The 14,236-nt window shown below is 42.6% G+C and overlaps 1 protein-coding gene across 2 annotated transcripts in view; it reads right to left on the bottom strand.

Moving 5' to 3' along the window:
* Positions 1-14,236, bottom strand: part of IGF2R (insulin like growth factor 2 receptor) — a 133,658-nt gene that overhangs the window by 70,999 nt on the left and 48,423 nt on the right. For both annotated transcript variants that reach the window (XM_023219080.1, XM_023219081.1), the window contains exons 5-8: positions 7,980-8,112; positions 5,487-5,616; positions 3,181-3,286; positions 151-313 (exon numbers count right to left, since the gene is read on the bottom strand). In XM_023219080.1, coding sequence (XP_023074848.1) covers positions 151-313; positions 3,181-3,286; positions 5,487-5,616; positions 7,980-8,112 — 532 coding nt within the window. The remainder of the gene's footprint in view (positions 1-150; positions 314-3,180; positions 3,287-5,486; positions 5,617-7,979; positions 8,113-14,236) is intronic.

Here is a 14,236-nt window from a genome sequence, read left to right as displayed (position 1 = left end):
ACCTGAATCCTATTTCTGAAACGCCAGCCCAAACTACAGCTCTCTCCCACCCAGGAGCATGCGTGACTGACTTGGCCCCCTACCGTCTCGTACCCTCTCTCGATCCCCTTCCTCCTAAGCAGTGCCAGGAAGCAGAAGGCGCCTGCTTACCTCCACTCTGGGCAAGTGGTGTGAGGTCTATGGAGACGTCCTGCTGCTCACCGCTCAGAGAACAAGTTTTGCTTTCCAGGTAATCTCTGTGGCAGGCATACTCAGTGATCCACTCAACTTCATAGCGGCAGTTGGATTTAGCAGTGAGCTTGGGAATGGTGCCCTATTAGGAACAATGTGAAAAAGGCAAAATAAAAAATGTTTCATGTGGCTTAAATGCAGATTTTCCACACTTAGGAAAAGCTCAAAGACAGGTTGTTAGGTTTCTACATTTTGCTGTTTGTTTTCTGAATCATTAATTGCCTCTAACACATTATTTGACTTCTAACAACTCAGTAAAGTGACTTTTTTTCTAAACTGTTATTTTTTTTTTTTTCCATTTGACTTGTAACGCCTCCATTAACTTTGTACACTCTATTCCCTTTCTAGTCTAGTCACCTTCAGAGAGACACTCAACCTTTGGCCAGCGAGCACCTGGACTCAGCGGCAATCACTAGGAGTCGTCAAGCGCTAACAGGCCGTGCAGGGTGCATGGTCCATTCACCGCTTTCCACGAGGTGCTGCTGGAGTGCTGCAAGCCCGACACTGAGTGAACGTCATCACACGCGTGCACATCCAAGGGCACGGTCCACAACCCCTGTGGGATCCTGGCCACCACATCTGTACCCACACCTGCTCCCGGGTGAAGCCAGGGCACCACCCAGACACAAACCCGATTCTGCCATTGTATTGCTTCTACAGAGTGGGAGCTCCACCATTCATCTTCGATGAGAGCCATGAAGGGGGTTGATGGGGTCCCTGCTCACCAGGAATATCACTGCCATCTTTTTAACCATCCTTGGGAGACACATCTTATTGGGCTTAGCACCGGGCACAGCAGTGCTGCTTCCCAGCACCATTCGTTCCGTAAATACTCACTGAGCACCTGCGACACGCCAGCCACTACGTGCCAGGTTTACAAACAGGTCGCACACAATTAGTAAGTTGCAGAGCTGCAGGCCCAACCCTCTTCCGTCTGACTCAAAATCAATGCTTCTGCCCACATGGCTCAGTGCAGTCTGACACACGGTGATGCAGACCCCAGGGCTCCATGAGGGAAGCCAGGCACAGAAAGCCACACAGTGTAGGATTCTCCTGACATAAAACATCCAAAAAAGGCCAATCCACAGAGACAGGAAGAAGGTGCACAGTTATCAGGGCTTGGGGTGTGAATGGGAAGAGACTGCTAAGGGGAAGGAGGTTTCTTTTTTGGGGTGATAGAAATGTAAAATTGTGACTATGATGATGGTTGCACACTTCTAAAAAAAATACTAATAATCACTGACTTGTACTGAAAATAAAAAAAAAAACCCCAGTGAATTTTACAGTATGTAAATCCAATAAATAAATCAAGCATTTTTTAAAAGATCTATATGACAAAGTGAGTGTTTACTAAATACCAGTTCCTAAAATGATTCAATGAGCAAACGTAAATGCTTAAACAAACCTCCCAAGTATTACAGTGTCCAAGCACATGTCACACAAGGTCTGCCCAGTGAATAGTCAAGCTTGAAAAGAAACCTGGCCATGTGCAGTGGCTCACACCTGTAATCCCAGCACTTTGGGAGGCCGAGGTGGGTGGATCACTTGAGCCCGGGAGTTCAAGACCAGCCTGGGCAACATGGTAAAGCCCCGTCTGTATTAAAAATACAAAAATTAGCCAGGCATGGTGGCGCACACCTGTAGTCCCAGCTACTCAGGAGGCTGAAATGGGAGGACTGCTTGAACTGAGGAGGCAGAGACTGTAGTGAGCTGAGATCGTGGCACTGCACTCCAGCCTAGGTGACAGAGCGAGACCCTGTCTTTAAAAAAAAAAAAAAAAAAAAGGGAACCTCTTGCCCCAGTAATACCAAATCAGCCTCTTCTTCTAACACCAAGAAATGCCTCATACCCCTTCGAGGAAAAAGGAGGAAAACTCCCAATTCTCTTGATTCCCATAGAGTAAAATGATTCGTACCAAATGTAGAGCAAATCAAAAGGGAAAACACTAAAACCACCACCGCCTGAGAACATCTCACTGGGCTTAAGAGATTTCAACTCACATGTGTAGGTACAAATGAAAAGTGTGAATAAATATTCCTCCCCATTCATACTCAGAACAAACATCAGACAGGCCTTCCTTCAGTTGACAGTACATGGACGTGGAAGTCTGGGGACAGAAAGTGGAAAGCTGAGCCCAGCACTGTCTCCATATCCCACACACACCAGGCCAGCTGCCAGCCTGACGTCACAGCAAATTCCACATTTGCTTGGGGGAAGGGGAGTGTGGTTCTCTGCAAAAGAATTCAGCCCCTCCCTACTTCACCCTATTACTAAGAAGGCAGAAAGAAACTGAAGGAAAGCCCTGCCCTACCCCTTCCTCCCTGGGGGATGCCTCCTTTCCATCAGCACCTGCCCCGGTTAAAACACTTAAACAGGCACTGAGGACTCAAGGACAAGTAAGCCTCAGCAGTCACACTCAAAGAGTTTACAACTGCACTGGAGATTTCATCCACAGCAGAGTGCACAGCAATAAATTGGCCTGTGATGAGAAGGAGGGGGGAAGGCATGGGTGGGGGTTTAGGGGCCGGCTGGGAAAAGAGAGGGAGGGAAACGCTTCTCATCAGAAATCACAGGCTTGAAATTATACAGCATTTTTCCACTATTCACTAAAACAATCCAACTACAAAAATAAAAATATCTGTCCATGAACTACTTAAAATCGTCTCACAGAGACTAGAACAAAAAACCATCCCATTATATGTGGAGGCCCCTCTGGATTGCTGTAAAAAAGCAAAAGGCAAAATGCAAACAGCTCTCCCTGAGTGAGCTTCATGTGACAGAAGCTATCCCAGGAAGCTCGTCTCCTCCTGAGAGCCCACCAGTGCCTCTGTCATGGCTCCCAGCTTCCTGCACCCAGACCCACCCTGCCCCAAGCCCAGACACGCGTCCGCGTGGGCAACCCAGGCTAACCTGCGCCACGTTACAATTACCGGGAGACAAGTCACTTACCTCTCTCCGCTCCGACGGGCAAACAAACGTAATAGTCACTGCGGGGCTGTGACCGTCACAAAAGTCTAGCTTTTCTGCCTCTTCCCTCACGTAACTCAGGACAAGCCTGGGAGAGCCACATTGAGAAAAGAGTATTACGAAAGTATAAAGTGCATCCAAATTCATATGCTGCCCTGGGCATTCAGCACATTCACTTGTGGGGAGAGGGCAACAGAAGCAATATCAAAATATAAAAGAAGCTATGGTATAAAATGACTTCATTTCATTTCCATTTGGGGAAAAAAAAAAGTTCTAAGTAAACCCCAGTGAGTGTTATTTTGTTAAAAATCAAATAAATAAAGTGACCAACACATAAATTTGATATACTAAGAAAACCTGGCTGGGCGCGGTGGCTCACGCCTGTAATCCCAGCATTTTCGAAGGCCAAGATGGTGGATTACCTGAAGTCAGGAGTTCGAGACCACCCTGGCCAACATAGCGAAACCCCATCTCTACCAAAACTACAATTAGCTGGGCATGGTAGCACACCTCTGATCCCAGCTACTGAGGAGGCTGAGGCAGGAGAATCACTTGAACAGGGAGACGGAGGCTGCAGTGAACCGAGATCACACCACTGCACTCCAGCCTGCATGACAGAGCAAGACCCCATCTCAAAAACAAAAAAAACCAAAAAAAAAAAAACCTGTTTGATCTGCTTCGTGTCCTAGAATAAGGAAAGAAAAAAGGAACAAAAAAAGTACTTTTTTAAAAAAGGAAGAAACACCTTTGACTAAAACAAAGAAATAAAAAAATGTTGTAAATGAGATAACAAAATTAAAAAAAAAAAAAAAAGCAGACAAGTGGGCCAATTGCATTTTTGCCCACAAGGCTAGTCAATCATTTCCTCTTTATACAATAAATTCTAAGTGCTAGCCAAAGTTTTATTTTGTCTTAACCCCAGAGCACTGCCCAGCAGTGACTGAACTGGGTGGGGTTCTCTTCCACCACCCAAACCACCATCCAACACGGCCCCACCACCAGGGTTAATGGGCCCAGTGCCCCTGGCTGCCCACTGGAGAATAGCTGATCAGAGATGATCTGCTTTTTCCCACCACAGAAGTTCACAGTTGTGCTCAGTGTCCCACGTTACTACATCGTCACTCATACTCATTCATATTAAGAATTACCAATGTGTCACCTTGAAGACTGTTAGGGACTGAACTGTTTCCCCTCAAAATTTTTATGTTGAAGGCCTAAGCCACAGCTCAGCATGTGACTGTATTTGGAGACAAGGCCTTTAAAAAGGTGAACAAGGGAAAAGGAGGTCATATGGGTGAGCCTTAATCCCAAAATCACTGGTGTCCTTATTAGAAGGGGACATTTGGACACCCCCCCCCCCGCCCCCTGCAGAGGGAAGGCCATGTGAAGACACAGAAAGAAAATGGCCATCTAACGAGCCAAGGAGAGAGGCCTCAGAACAAACCAGCCCTGGTGACACCTTCTTCAGATGTGCAGCCTCTAGACTGTGCAGGAAATACATTTCTGTGGTTTAAGTTACCCAGCCTGTCATATTTTCTTATGGCAGCCTGAGCAAACTAATACAGACACACACATAGAAAATTCCACACATTTCTCCCCTTAGGTTATGCTCAAGTCTTTTCTTTGGACAGAGTGCCATCTACAATTGCACATGCTCCCTACCCAGACATGCCACAAGCTCCAGACTAGAGCAAGCACAACAAGGTGTCTACTAAAGGCCCCTAAATGGGGAGAAAATGTGAATCCTTGATCTAAGTTCAGGATATGGTCATGAGCAACACACTGGAGAAATGCATATGTCTGCCAAGGTAAGGCACAAAGGCAGTACAAGAGCATATGTACACAGCACAGCCCGTTATAAGGAACGCCATTCCCCGCCAGGAACCGGGGTGCCTGTCACGTCCCAGTGAAGGTCACCAGCAAACTGTCCCTCCTGTCTCTTGCCCTCCCAAGACGAGAAAACAATGGACATGAAATCAATTTCACGGGTGCCACAGAATGAAAAATATCAGATGGCACCTTCAGATAGGCATTATTTCATGAGGCAAATAAAGGTACGTACTATGGACTGGATCATGAGATATATTTTGACTGCTGTAAGAGACAAATGATTAGAAAGCAGACAAGCACACCAGACTATCTGACTCACAGCAATGACTAACAATCTTACGATAGTAACTCTGCAGGGACTATCCCAAGCCCTGCTGAAAAAGGATGTTCCTGCAGCTCCCTGAAAGCCAGGTTCTTGCTGGAGATTAAAAACACCAACATCGGAGGCCTCGACTGACCTGTCCTTGCGCACCAGCTTCAGTCCTTCCTGGGGCTGGCCAACACTGAACGCCTGGTCTCCTCTTACCAGGCAGGCGGCAGTGCCAGGGGGACAGGCCCGCAGCTGTGAACCTGGGTCTCGAAGTGTGTCTGAAAATCATGTATTGCATTAAATCAGATTAGGTGTCAGGAGTGATAATCACACATACCCTTAGATCCAGGGTCCCTTTAAACAAATTATTGAATTCCTGAAAGTCTCCCTAAGTAACTATTCTGAAACCTTGGGCAAGCCATTAACCCTCTGCAAACAAAGCTCAGGATGAAGGAACGTAAAGTACTGGCTCTGCACTGGTATCTAAGAGGTGCACAGGAAACAGGCTATGATGTTATTTGTAATTAAGAAATGTACCCATCCTCTGCTTGAGGTACAACAACGTTAGTATTATCCCCTTTCAAGCTACAGAGACTAGAAAACGCAGGCACTCCACAGATGACTGGAACAATTAGGAGATTGGTGGAAAGAACCCACAGCTCTGGGTTCAAATCCTAAATTAACCACTTACTATCTCTGTAACGTTGGTCTAACTATCCAATTGTCAGGGTGCTAATGCACAGGTTTCGGGGAGGATGAAAGATGAGAACACACCCAGAACATGTCCAGAACATCACACGGGCTTAATAGATTGCCAGGAGGCATAGCTATGATTACAGCTGGGTTGCTCTTTACCATTCATTTCTGTGATCATGACCCAATACCTTACACAGTATACTTTGGGATTTATTTGTTTACTATGTACCTTTTCTCCCATCTAACTAAAGCTCCAGGAAAACAGGAACTGTGGTGTGTTCAGTGCTATAATCCAGTGCCTAGATTAGCGCCTACCTTCTGCAATAAGGAGGCACCAGCTAGTGAAAAGGTAAGCAAACCTTTAACTCTCAAGCCTTCCAAACAATTATGAAATTATGTGGAATTATGAAATGTCACAAATGGACTGCTTTGTTCCACTGCTGTGCCACAGGCTCCTTGCCCTCATGGGGACTCAATGTAAGACAATCCACTTGGTATACCAAAGGCAGAATATACGGCAAGTGCCCTGAGGATGCAAGGAGGTAAGCACGTGGTACCAAGTCCAAAACTATCCACAAGGTTTTGAAGGTCACATTCAATCTTGGTTTGAGACTTGGGGCAATTTCCTGGGAATGCAGAATGTCTGAGCAAAAACTAGGGAACCTCTACTATGAATCAAAGTCATTCAAGCTCAACTCAAATTGCCAGTAAATTGGAAAGAAAAAACTTTTGTAGGAAAATACCCAGCAAATTCAGATGATCTGTAACATGTTAAAAGACCAGAAACCTAAATGGTTTTCAAATCAAAACAGCATCTTATTTCAGAATTCAATAATCTACAACTCATCAACTTTATAACCAAACTTGAGTTACAGACCCATTTAAGACAAAGACTGTATTAGTCTTTTTCCAAAAAATCAATAAAGGTTATCCTTGGAGAACAAAAGAAAGATGTAATACTCTAACACAAAAAAAAAATCTAGTTATCACTGGTCACTTTTGGTGAGCCCTGAATGGGGTATATTTACTGTTTTTAACTGTTTAGAAACAATACACAAACAAGATAGTCATAATGTATATGTACAATTTAAAGAATAATTATAAATTAATACTCATCTATTATCCAGCAATACTTCCATGTATTGAGTTTTTAAAAATTTTCTCCAAACTTTTCTCAGGGCAAAGCATTATGTACTATTTGAGAAATAAAAAACAAAGAAAAACACTAAAAATGACCTTTTCATTAGTCACCAGCAGAATTTACTCATGGCTAGCACTGTAGAAAGACAAGACCTGGCCTACAGGACTAACAATTCACAGCCCTTGAGAGAATTATCAAGCTGGGTTTTAGAAACCTGGCTTAGTAAAACCAGCTGAAGGCTAGTCAAAGTCTTAGTAAAACTCTTCATGGCCCTTTTTAAGTAAAGACCATTTATTTATGGCCTTTAGTTAATTTATCAAAGATTCTAAAGCTTAAGCTAAAGCTTCTCACACCAGTTCTGGCAAGTACAGAGAAAGTCAGGAACAAGTCAGTTTGGGTCAAAATATGCATCCTGGCCAAGTACCCAAATCCTTGATCATCCCTTTCTCTTTTTTACCCAGCCCATAACTCAGAGCCAAGGGATTCAGGCACACACAGAGAACAAGACCGACCCTCACTACTGTAGAATCCTGAAACCCAAGGTGTCTGGCCGAGAGAACACCCACATGGAATGGACCAACGGTTAGGATGGAATCTGCAGGGGTTGGGGAGGAGGCATGGAATCTACTAGGGGAGAAGAGATGGGTTGTGCAAAGACAACATTTTTGGGGACAAAAGCTTTCTTAGAGGGCCTAATCCGAAACATGGATGTGCAAACAGGAAATAAAGGTAGAAGCGCAAAGATATCGAAGCCACAGAAGAAATCCCTCACCACCACGCCCTCAGCTCCACAAAGATTCATACCTATGTCTCTACAAACATTGATGAACAGAGAAGTGTCCGGATCGGAGTCATCCACCAAGTAGGCACCACTAAGCTTGATCAGAGGATTGAGATCATGCTTCCTCAACTCTTCATCAAACACGTAGCACGGCACCTGGAAGGGAGGAAGAGAAAAGCGAGTCTTCAGTACACATCTGCGTCAATCAGGAAAGCTTATGGCCAATGTCACACAACACTGCTCTTCGTTCTTTAGGGACTATCACGCTGTGGTGTCCCCTAATAACAAAGGAACTCAGGCAAAGATCAGTAAACGTCTTGGCTCCTCTGCGTTCTTTTCAGTATCTCTTCTTTGCTACATGAGGACTGTTCTGCCATCATCTCTCACTTGCACTGCCAGGTTTTCCCTCCACTAGATCGTTTTTCTCAGCATGCCATGAGATCTACCACCTCACAAATGTCCTTCCTGGTACCTACATTCCCTCAGCTATCATCTCATGTCTCTGCAACTTAGAGCAAAATTCCTTCAATTGTCCCTACACATCTCCTCCTCTTCCTATCTTCCATTCTCTCTCGAACACAGTCACATCAGCTTGCTGTCTCCCACTCCATCAAAACCCCGCTTACCAGGTCCCCCCCAGCATCTCTGCTGACACACCCAGCACCGGTGTCCTGCCTTCCCGTTACATGGTCTCTCATGGCATTGGATGCTCCTGATCATTCCCCACCTCCTGAAACCCCTTCTCCCTGTGGCTTGCATCCACAGGCTCCTGGTTTTCTTCTGTACCACTTCCTGCTCTTTTTCAGCCTCCTGGAAACACTTCTCACCTTCCCTCTGACTGACTCTCACTGCAGAGGTGTGCCACAGCTTACCGAGCAGCCCTCTTTCCTGTCTACGCCCAGTCCCTCGGTGACCTCGTGCATGGTTACAAATGTCTGCCAATGACTCCCAATTTCATGTCTCTAGCCTTCACCTTTCCACAGAACTGCAGGCTTCCACAGCCAACAACAGCAGAAGCTATGTTTATAAGCACAGACTTGAAGCAGAATGCTTGGGGTTCAAACTCTGGCATGAACACTTTGCATAACCATGAACGAAGTTAACCTCCATGCCTCAGTTTCCCCACGTGCCATGCTGGAATAATGACAGTTATTCCTTCACAGGGCTGCTGTAAGGCCTGAGTGAGCTAAGGTATGTGAAGCTTGGGGTACGGCTCCTGGCAGGTTGGCATCAGTGTTATTTATTGCTGTTGTTTATCATCATCACTTGGATACACAAAACCATCCGAAATTTCACGTATTTAAAATGAGCCTTTGATTTCTCCCCCAAAACCTACTGTTGCCCCCACTGTTGCTCATCTCAACAAATGGCACCATCATTCAACCAGCTGCTTGGCCAAAACCTTGAGGACCCCGTCCCACCACCAAGTTCTCTCACATCCAACCACCAGCAAGTCCTGCTAGTTGTCCCTTCAGATTAAATCCTGGATCCACTCCCTTATCACCTCCATCATTGCCACCCTGTCCAAGCCACTGCAATCTCTTGCCTGTAATAGTATCTCAACTGGCCCCCCAATTCCAGCTTCAATGCCCTACGACCTCAGCCCAAGTCTCCACAAGCACAGGATTAGCACTTCAGAATTAAATCAGGCCACACCCCTCCCTGTTCAAAGCAGCTTCCCATTACACTGAGACGGAGACTCAAACTCCCTCACGACACTGCCCTCACCTACCACTCTCCTCACTCCACACAGCCACACTCACCTCTTGATGCAACTCTGCCCTCCTGAAACTACAAGTCCTCTCTGCCTGAGATGTGCTTCCCCCAATGCACACATGGCTCTTTCCCTCACTTCATTCACGTCTCTGATGAAAGACCACCCTTAGCGAGGCCTCTTCTGACACCTTTACCTAAAACAGCACTCTCCACCTCTGTGTCTCCCGCACTCTGCCTCACTTTTGTTCACAGCGCTGTGATGTATGATATTAGGTACTGTCATCTGTTGAGTTTTGTCATTTTCCTCCCACTAGAATAGAGGCTCCTTGAGGTCAAGGGTTTGTACTGCAGGCTAACAATGATGCCTCGAACATAGCGGGAGCTCAGTAAATATTTGTTCCATATTTGTTCCATAAACTGTGAAGACGAGTTCCTCCTCTGGGTATTTCAATCCATCCTTACTTGGTTCTAATTTATGACCAGTCTCTTGTACCTATGAACTAATGGTCTTTTCATTTTTAAAAACATCAAGAAACCCCATTGTTAGAGTTGGCAAGACCCTGTGCTTTAAGAGAGTGCCTCTTTCTTTGTTTGTTTTATACAGACTCAGGAGGAACAAGTGCAGTTGTATTACATGGATATTGCACAGTGGTGAGGTCTGTGCTTTTAGTGTAACCAGCACTGGAATACTGTACATTGTACTCATTAGGGAATTTCTCATTTCTCATCCCTCACTGCCCTCCCACCCTCTCACCTTTCTGAAGCTCCAATATTTATTATTCCAGTCTCTGTGTCCATATGTATGTATTATTTAGTTCCCACTTATAAGTGAGAATATGTGGTGTTTGACTAAGTTATTTCACTCAAGATAATGGCCTCAAGTTCCATCAATATTACTCCAAAACACAGGATTTCATTCTGTCTTATGGCTGAGTGGTATTCCATGATATACGCGTGTGTGTGTGCGCGCGCGCGTGTGTGTGTTCTTTACCTAGTCATCCGTTGGTGGGCAGTTACGTTTATTCCATATCTTTGCTACTGTGAATAGTGCCACAATAAACAAATAAGTGCAGGTGTCTTTTTGATACAGAGATTTCCTTTACTTTGTGTAGACACCCAGTAGTGAGATTGCTGGGTCAAATGGCAGTTCTACTTTTAGTTCTTTGATAAATTTCCATACTATTTTCCATAAAGGTCATTCTAATTTACATTCCTACCAACAGTGTATAAGTGTTCTCTTTTTGTCTGCAACTTTGTCAACATCTGTTGTTTTTTGACTTTTTAATAATTGCCATTTTTGACTGGTATAAGATGGTATCTCATTGTGGTTTTATAATGATTTGTATTTCTCTGATGATTAGTGATGTGTAGCATGTTTAGGAGATTCTTGGCCATTTGTGTCTTCTTTAGAGAAATGTTTGTTCATGTCCTTTGCTCACTTTTTAATGGGATTGTGGTTTTTCTTGTTGAGTTGTCTGCGTTCTTTGTAGATTCTGGATATCGATCCTTTGTTGGATGTATAGTTTAAAAACACTTGTGGCCATTTTGTATGTTGTCTGTTCACTTTGCTGACTATATATTTTGCTGTGCAGAAGTTTTCAAGTTTAGTAAAGTCCATTTGTCTATTTTTATTTTTGTTGCATTTGCTTTTGAAGTCTTAGTCATGAATTCTTTGCCTAGGCGAAGATCTGAGAGAGTATTTCCTGGGTTTTCTTCTGGGAATTTTATAGTTTCAGGCAGGCCTGACATTCAAGTCGTTAATCCAACCTGAGTTAATTTTAAAATGTGCTGAGAGACAGGGGTCCAGTTTCATTCTTCTGCATATGGCTGTCCAGTTTTCCCAGAACCGTTTACTAAATAGGGTGCCCTTTCCCCAGTGTATGTTTTTGTCAACTGTGTCAAAGATCAGTTGGTTTTAAGTATGTAGCGTTGACTCCGGGTTTTCTATTCTGTTCCACTGATCTGTGTGTCTATTTTTATATCAGTCCTAGCTGTTCTGATTACTATAGCCCTCCAGTATAATCTGAAGTCAGGTAATGTGACGCCTCTAGCTTTGTTCATTTTCCTTAAGATTGGTTTGGCTATTAAGACTTTTTTGGGGGAACCACTTGAAGTTTAGGACTTTTTTCTAATTCTGTAAAAAATGATGTTGGCATTTCTATAGGAATTGCATTGAATCTGTGGATTGTTTTCAGCAACATAATCATTTTAATGATATTGATTTTTCCAATCCATGAGCACGGGATGTTTTCCCATTTGTTTGTGCTATCTACAATTTCTTTCATCAGTGTTTTACAGTTTTCCTTGTAGAGATTTTTCACCTCCTTGGTTAAATGTATTTCTAGTGGGGTTTTTTTTAGCAATTATAAATGGGATTGAGTTCTTGATTTCATTCTCAGCTTGATCATTATTGGTGTGTAGAAATGTTATTGATTCTTGTACAATGACTCTGTATCCTGAAACTACTGAATTCATGTATCAAATCTAAGAGACTTTTGGAGGAATCTTCAGAGTTTTCTAGGTATAAGATCATATCATCAGCACACACAGACACGTTGACTTTCTATTTTCTGATCTGGATGCCTTTTCTTTCTCTTGCCTGACTGCTCTAGCTAGAACTACCAGTACTATGTTGAATAGGAGAGATGAAAAAGTGGGCATCGTTGTCTTGTTCCACTTCTTAGGGGAAATGCTTTCAACTTTTCCCTGTTCAGTATGATGCTGGCTGTGGTTGTGTCATATATGCCTTTTATTATTCTGGGGTATGTCACTTTTAATAATTTTTTGAGTGTTATTTTCATTAAGGGATGTTGAATTTCCTCAAATGCTTTTTCTGTATTTCCTGAAATGGTCATACATTTTTTGTTTTTAATTGTTTAAATGGTGAATTGCATTTATTGATTTGCATACACTGAACCACCCTTGCAACCCTGGAATAAAACCCACTTGATCGTGATGTATTATTTTTCTGAAGTGCTGTTATATTCAGTTTGCTAGTATTTTGTTGAGATTTTTGAATCTGTGTTTATCATAGATATTGGTCTACAGTTTTCTTTTTTTCTTGTGTGCTTGTTTGGCTTTGGTTTTCAGGATAATATTGGCTTCAAAGAATGAGTTAGGGAGGATTGCCGATTCTGATTTTTGGCAACAGTTTCAGTAGGATTTGTACCAGTTCTTCCCTGTGCCTCTGGTAGAATTCAGCTGTCAATCTGTCTGGTACTGAGCTTTTTTTGTTGGGAGGATTTTTTTTTTTTAATTACTGATCCAATTCCAATACTTGTTATTGGTCTTTTTGGAATTTCTATTTCTTCCTGGTTGAATCTCAAGAAGTTGAATGTTTTCAGGAATGTATACATTTCCTCTAAATTCTCGGTTGTGAGTACCCAGATGTTCATAGTAGTCTCTGATGATTTTTTTGTGGTATCAGCTGTAATGTCTACTTTCTTATTTCTGATTGAATCCTCTCTCTTCTTGGTTAATCTGACCAGTATTCTATGAACATTATCTTTCCAAAGAACCAATTTCTCATTTTGTTGATCCTTTGTACTGCATGTTTTGTTCTCCATTTCATTTAGTTCTGCTTTGATATTTGTTACTTCTGTTCTGCTAGGTTTCAATTTGGTTTTTTCTTTTTTCTTTTTTTCTAGTTCCTTGAAATGTGATATTAGGTTGTTAATTTGTGATCTATATTTTTGATGTAGGCATTTAACACCACAAATTTCCCACTTAGCCCTGCTTTTGCTGTATCCCAGAGGTTTTATGTTGTGTATCCATTTTCATTTGTTTCAATTTTTTTAAATTTCCATCTTAATTGCATTGTTGACGCAAAATTCATTCAGAAGCAGGCTATTTAATTTCCAATTATTTGCATAGTTATGAGAGTTCCTCTGGGAATTGATTTCTAGTTTTATTCCACTGTGGTCTGAGAAGATACTTGGTGTCATTTTGGGTTTTTTTCAATTTATTGAGACTTGTTTTTTGGTATGACATATGGTCCATCTCGAAAAACGGTCCATGCACGGATGAGAAGAATATATATGTTCTGCAGTTGTGAGTAGAATGTTCTATAAATGTCTGTTAGGTCTACGTGGTCCTGAATCTAATTTAAGTCCAGTGTCTGTTGATTTTCTCTCTCAATGATTGAATTCTATTATGGTATTGCTGTTCATTTCTTTCCTTAAGTCTACTAGTAGTTGTTTTATGATTCTTGGTGCTCTAGAGTTAGGTGCACATATACTTAAGACTGTTACATCTTGTTGAATAATCTCTTTATCATATAATGACCATCTTTTTCTTTTTTTTACTGTTGTTGATTTAAAGTCAGTTTTATCTAAGTATAGGTCTCCCTGCTTGCTTTTGATTTCCATTTGCCTGGAATATCTTTTTCCATCCCTTTAGCTTCAGTCTATGTCTTACCAATTAGTTGGCTTTCTTGTAAGCAGCATATGGGTGGATTCTGTTTTTTGAGTTTTTTGGGTTTTTTTTTTAATCCATTCTGCCAGTCTGTATCTTTTACGTGGAGCATTTAATCCATGTACGTTCAAAGTTAATATTAATATGAGGT

This window comes from Piliocolobus tephrosceles, chromosome 5 (assembly GCF_002776525.5).
Source record: "Piliocolobus tephrosceles isolate RC106 chromosome 5, ASM277652v3, whole genome shotgun sequence".
Taxonomy (NCBI): Eukaryota; Metazoa; Chordata; class Mammalia; order Primates; family Cercopithecidae; genus Piliocolobus; species Piliocolobus tephrosceles.
This window is presented reverse-complemented; position numbering and strand designations above follow the sequence as displayed.